Raw genomic sequence first — 6440 nt, 5'->3', positions numbered from 1 at the left:
ATGCTTGTCTGGATGGAGCTTCATCTGAACAGTAGGCTCCATGTTTAATAGATGTCACAGCGGAGCAGATTCACACAAGCATAGGTCTAAGGTACTGGTAATGGGCGTGTGTTAAGTGAGCACATGACCTATCTGGTTGGGACAACTGTGTCTGTCTCACGTTTTCTTCTGAAATGTCAGAGTAATATGAGATTGAAGAGGCTTTTCCCAGGTCGTGGGACTTTTGTTACCCACACGTGACTTTAATAAAACGAACAAACGGTTACTAAGAGCTCCTGAGTCAGTTTCTGAACACAGAACCCTCAAGGCTCAGAAATACAAGAACATCATCAAGATTAGAAGGTTTGGGTTGTTATGGACCAGTTGGATTGGTATCCTCTGACTGACTGCCTCGGTTACAGTCCAGAGAGAATGGAAAAGCTTGAGAGAAGACAGGTGTTTGAGTATCTGAGGCACTTGACTGTTTTAGAAGAAAATGAGAGCGAAGGAGCTGGGTGTCTGGAGAATGCCTACAATCCTTGATTAGACACAAAGAAGGGAGTTTGATTCTAGCCTGGGAAACACAATTGTGTGTGTTTTCTGCCTGTCTCCTATAATAAGGTAATGCCACTGAATACAAGAGTCATCCTGTGTTCCGAGTGTGTTCATGACTGAGTGTGGTGAATTGCAGATAAATAAGTTTGGGAAATTTAACTTGGGGGGCAGACAAAGAGTCCAGAGGCATTTGCATATACACCCTTCATCTGTGAACAAATTAAGTTTGAGTAAACATTACCGTATGGAAGTTATATAACTATGAGTGAGAGACAGAGAAGGGAAGAGAGGTAGGGGAGAAAGAATAAAGGTAGGGGAAGAAGCAGATATAATCAGCAGCCATATCAATCAGCTAACTCAAGTGAGTTTTTGTCCATCTCTCTTAGTTACCCTCTCAATCCTAACTCTTAGCAGACAGGAAACATAAACAGCCAGTGGGAATGTTTTGCCAGATTTCCACAGTCTCAAGGTTATAGTAATTATTTTCATGGTCTCATGGTTTTAGGTAATGATTTCCGTGGTCCCATGGTTATAGGTAATATTTGTGGTAGGTGTTAGATATTACACTTATGAGAAGCTAGCTAATGCGTTTGTGAATTGGACTTGTGTCTTCACAGATGTACTCTACTGTTAACCTTTTCTTTGCCACTCTTCTGGAGGAAGAACACTACACTGGGAATTATTCCCTTGAGTCTTCTAAGGGATAGAGACAATCCTGAAGATTTTAAAGATGGGAAAGAGTCACACAGGTTTTACTTTTAAAATTTTACTAACTCTGAAATAAATAGCAATTTTTGGTATTCCCTTCCAACTAAAAAATCTATTCACACTTTCTATTTTCTAAATTGAAATTCAAAATTCTTGAGTAAATGAAGAGAAAAATTGAGTACCACATTATTTTTTTTAGCATTGGAGAACACAGCAATAAAATTGTAAATTAACAGAAGAATGTTCATAACTGTTAAGGTGTGGGTTCTGGGAAACTGACATTCAAAACTGTATGGAAAGGAGAGAGAGTGAAGGTTTATGGTTACACTTTTTAATTGAAACATGCAAGCATCTTAAGGGAGGTTCTGGGAAGAGCTTTGCTTAGGATCTGATATTTATTGTTATGTAACTTGGGCTTCGTTCTCAGGGATCTAATGGGCAAGGAAAACCAGACATGGGTGGGTGAGTTCTTGCTCCTGGGGTTGTCAAGCGACTGGCGGACTCAGGTCTCCTTGTTTGTGCTGTTTCTGGCCATGTACTTGCTGACCGTCCTGGGAAACCTACTCATCATCATCCTCATCGTGCTGGACAGTAGGCTCCATACACCCATGTACTTTTTCCTCGGCATCCTGTCATTTGTGGACATCTGTTACACCAACAGTACGGTCCCCCAGATGCTCGTTCACTTCCTGTCAGCCTGGAAGTCCATCCCGTTTCACAGATGTGTGCTGCAGCTGTATATCTCCCTGGCGATGGGTAGCACGGAGTTCTTTCTGCTAGGCGCCATGGCCTACGACCGCTACGTGGCTATGTGCCATCCTCTGCATTACACGGTCATTATGCATGGAGAGCTGTGTCTGGGGCTGGCTTCGGCCAGTCTAGCTGCTGGGCTCACAAATTCACTAGTGCAGACCCTCATGATCTTCCAGTTACCCCTGTGTCGTAAGGTCGTCGATCACTTTGCCTGTGAGATTCTGGCTGTGCTGAGGCTGGCTTGTGTGGACATCTCGCTCAACAAGGTCATGGTGGCCATCTCGGGTTTTCTGGTGATTATGCTCCCCTGCGTCCTGGTGCTCTTTTCCTACGCTCACATAGTCGCCACCATTCTTCGCATTCGCTCTTCCCAGGGGAGACGCAAAGCCGTTGGGACTTGCGCCTCTCACCTCACGGTGGTTTCTATGTGCTTTGGAACAGCCATCTTTACATACTTGAGGCCTGTGGGCACATCCTCAGCTGGGCAGGAGAAGATGGTTGCTCTCTTCTATGCTGTTGTGACCCCAATGCTCAACCCCCTCATCTACAGCTTGAGGAACAACGACGTGATTGGGGCTTTGAAAAGAGCATTAGAGAAACCAAAGGAAAAGAAATAGATGAGAATGATTTCTTCTCTCCAACAGTCCACCAAAACACATCCCAGATAAGTAGGAAATGATTAATATTCACTTTCTTCCTAAATTTTCTTTCGGTGTGGCTTATATTTTTGTAACATGTTGTAGTTTTAACTACCTATTGGTAAACCGAAAACAAAAATCAGAAACCAACAAAAATGCCCTTCATTCTTAGTTCATATTCTGGTTCTAATCATCAAGTAGACTGTAATCTTCTTGGGTAAAGGTATGTAGATTTTTACCTCACGTGTTTCCGGCACATTAGAAATTCAATTGAATTCCTGCTGATTGATAATCCATTTAGTACATTCTTCACAGTTTCAGGTGACTTTCTGAACTATTACAGAGGGAATACTTGTTCAGTTTAAGGGTGTTACAAAATAAGTTGTTTATTAAAGTCTCAGGTAAAATGTGAGCATGAAGTTCCTCCTTCTTTAACAGAGGGTTACGGAAAGTGTTAGATGCTGGGAGAGAGTGTGTCAGTTTTCTCTGAGTGCAGGCCCAGGTAAGTGAAACACACTCCGTGGAAGGCCACACTTCCAAGAATAAATGAGCAGTATAAATTGGACTTGAGGAGTATGGCAAAAAGAAAAGAATTCATAAAACTGGGTTGGTAGAAAAGAGGAGATATATCTTGAAAGATTTGTGGGAGAGGTGATTAAAACATATGATAAAAAAGTCTCAAAGAACTAATAAAAATTATAGTAAATCTAAGTTGTATATTTAATAGTTAAGACTTCTCTATTCTTGCCAGGCATTGGTGGCACACGCCTTTAATCCTAGCACTAGGGAGGCAGAGGCAGGTGGATCTCTGTGAGTTCAAGGTGAGCCTGGTCTACAGAGCGTGTTCCAGGACAGCCTCCAAAAAACAATACAGAGAAACCTTGTCTCTAAAAAAACCAAAAAAGAAAAAGACTCCTCTATTCTATAGATGTTTTTTTTTGCACAAGTCCTTTGTTAGTTTTTATAAATTAACAAATTGTTTTTATTACATTATTTTCATTTTTCTCTTGCCATCTGGGAAGCCATTCAACATGTCTATTGTAGTAGCTGTGTATGAAATTGTATATACATAATTTACTATTTCATTGTTTATACTAGTTTTTATGCTTAGCCACATATTTTACAATTTACACATAGCTCTAGTCACATACCATATCGATGTAGGCTAACCCACCGTATTTCTATTATTTCAGCTCTCATTCTTGATGATATCCCCTCAACTCACTAACACCATGACAATAACACATGAAAATTTCTTCAGGGCACACACACAGGAATCAAGTTGCTAGAAGTTGGGAAATGCTATCCAGAATGGCATCTGAGGTCTGCACCCTTGATTCAGTGGATGTGATCTTTACACACGCTCAGCCTCACCAACACTTAGCGTGTTTTGAACTTTTACAGAGGGACTTGTTTATTACTGATTGCTCCTCTGCCCTGTCAGCTTGCACGCCATCCCCCAAATTAGGAGAGCCAGTCTGCAGCAAAGAGACATCTGAGTCAATTCCAGATAGATACTTCTAAGTCCTGTGTTTGGAGTGTGTGGTGCCTTTGACGAGGGGGTCTTAAAGTCAAGTTCTGGGAGGCAACCAAAGGCAGTGGCAATATCTATTATTATTCTGGGAGTCTCTTTCATTTCTCTGACCAAGAAATCAATGGTAGTTAGGCATCTCACCCCCAGATGAAGAGCTACAAGTTCTCAGTGTCTGCTGAGACAAGGAGAATCAGCCTCCTCAAGGGACAAGGTCCTGCAATGGTTGTCCTGCATTGGTTGTCCAATATCAACTGGTTAGCCCTAGAAATATGTAAATACTGTAAAAAACTAAGTAGAATTGATAGATTATGCACACACATATACTCGTGTGTGTGTGTGTGTGTGTATGTTTGTGGTGTGTGCGTGTGTGTCTGGGCATACATGAAGATATCATGGCATGTATCTGGAGGTTAGGGGACTTTAAGTGTCCGTATTTATTTTATGGGCCAAGGTTATATAGTCAGACTTTCCTTTGGACCACCAACTCACAAATAATAGTGTGAGGACTTATTAATTATGAAAGCTTGGCCTGCAGCTTAGGCTTGTTCACAACTAGCCTTTATAACTTAAATAAATCCATTTATATATTAATCTACACTCCATCATGTGGCCTTGCCACTCTTCCATTTTGCACCTCCTGTTTTCTCGTCACATCTCCTGGTGTCTCTTTTATGCCTAGATTCATCCTCCCCTTCCTTTCTCTCCTTGGAAATCTCACCTATGCCTCCTGCCAAGCTATTGTCTATTAAGCTTTATATTACACCAATCACAGCAATATATTTTCACACAGTGTACAAGCATCTCACAACATTTCCCTTTTGTCTAAATAAAAAGAAAACTCTATACAATAAGAATGATTATCAGGTAAGGATTACATTCACAATGTCCAGTCTATCTGCATTTGGCAAATTCAGGAAAAAAATTCCATTATCTATTCTATATCTTGGTGAGTTCAAAGTTTTATACCTAATTTGCTTTTTATCCTAACTCATATTCCATCCTAAAAATGTTTTTTCAGACCTTAAAACATCTTAGGGAAACAACTTAAGCTTTTATGTTTCTCAAAATTATAAACTTTTACGTCTCTTATGTAAGTTTCTTTTCTAAATTTCGTAATAACTGTCACTATAACCACTTGGTCTTCAACTCCACCAAAGACCAAAGGAGGATATACTATTACCTGAATAACCAGGAAGGGCAGAACAAGCAACCTCCAAAACTATAGAAATGACAGAAACAGCTGGCTGCATGTATGTCATCCAAGGTTCCTCTGCATTGTTGGGGCATCCATCTTTGGCCTACAGGCGGGGAATACCTGACACATTTTTTTTGTGAAGCAGGAAATTTTTGAAGGACTGTCCTACCTTGTATTGGCAAAGTACAGCAGTCACCTTATTTTGTGTCCTGCTTGTCAAATTTGGACAACATATTGTCGGCAGTCAAAGCAAGGGTAGTTTCTTGTCCAAGTGCTATCTTTGCCTCATTAAAATCAAACTCCATGTGGAGGTTCTTTGATACCTGTCATCCTCTTTTGAAGTGACTATCTTTTGAAGTAAATTGATGCTGCTAGGAGCAGACATGTCTCACTGTCATGAAACGCCTTATGTTATTAAAACATTTTAAGTGTCATATTTTGTAGGTCTTTGAAGTGTTTGAAGACTATCTATTTAGAATTACCTCTGTTTGCCCTGAAAACATACTGACCATAACTATAAGTTTCATTATAGACGACTAGCTACTAACCTATATTTCTTTGTTATATCAATTAAAATATTTGAGACTAGTAGTTGCTTTTTAGTTCAAAAGTAGATTCCCCAATCCACCCTTTGATTATATCATGTTTATAGTATACTCCCCCCTTTTCTTTCAAAAAGAGATTCCTGAATATAATATCCTTTGTTCAGCTGTTTTACTGACCCTGACAAATAACAACTTACAAACCATCCCCCTAAATGATGACAAACATTCATAACTCATAGAGTGATCAAAAGCCACCCTCCCCACATCTTGGGAATGTGTGTATAGTGTTCTCTAGACTGCTTACTGTTGTCTGGATGTGATAGCTTCTTATGGAGACCCTGAGAAAACTGAGATCATGGTAAAGTCTTGGGAGAGCTAGCTGTATTATTTTTTGTTTAATCTCTGTGTGATGGGAGACTGTAAGGTTTATCTGAAGTCTTGATTGGATAGTCTGTGAGGTTGCACCATTTCATCTAGCGGCTTCAAAGTTGTTCTGGATGCAGAATATAGAGGAAACTGAAACAGAGGCATAA

The 6440-nt window shown here is 40.2% G+C and overlaps 1 protein-coding gene across 1 annotated transcript; it reads left to right on the top strand.

Annotated features, from left to right (window-relative positions):
- Positions 1-1676: 1676 nt before the first annotated feature.
- LOC101839330 (olfactory receptor 2F1-like) lies at positions 1677-2612 on the top strand. The gene has a single exon (XM_005083097.3). It carries the CDS (start codon positions 1677-1679, stop codon positions 2610-2612), a length of 936 nt encoding a protein of 311 aa, XP_005083154.3.
- Positions 2613-6440: the final 3828 nt, after the last annotated feature.

Source organism: Mesocricetus auratus, unplaced genomic scaffold, assembly GCF_017639785.1.
Source record: "Mesocricetus auratus isolate SY011 unplaced genomic scaffold, BCM_Maur_2.0 contig_8893_pilon_subseq_1316533:1335310_obj, whole genome shotgun sequence".
Lineage (NCBI taxonomy): Eukaryota > Metazoa > Chordata > Mammalia > Rodentia > Cricetidae > Mesocricetus > Mesocricetus auratus.
This window is presented reverse-complemented; position numbering and strand designations above follow the sequence as displayed.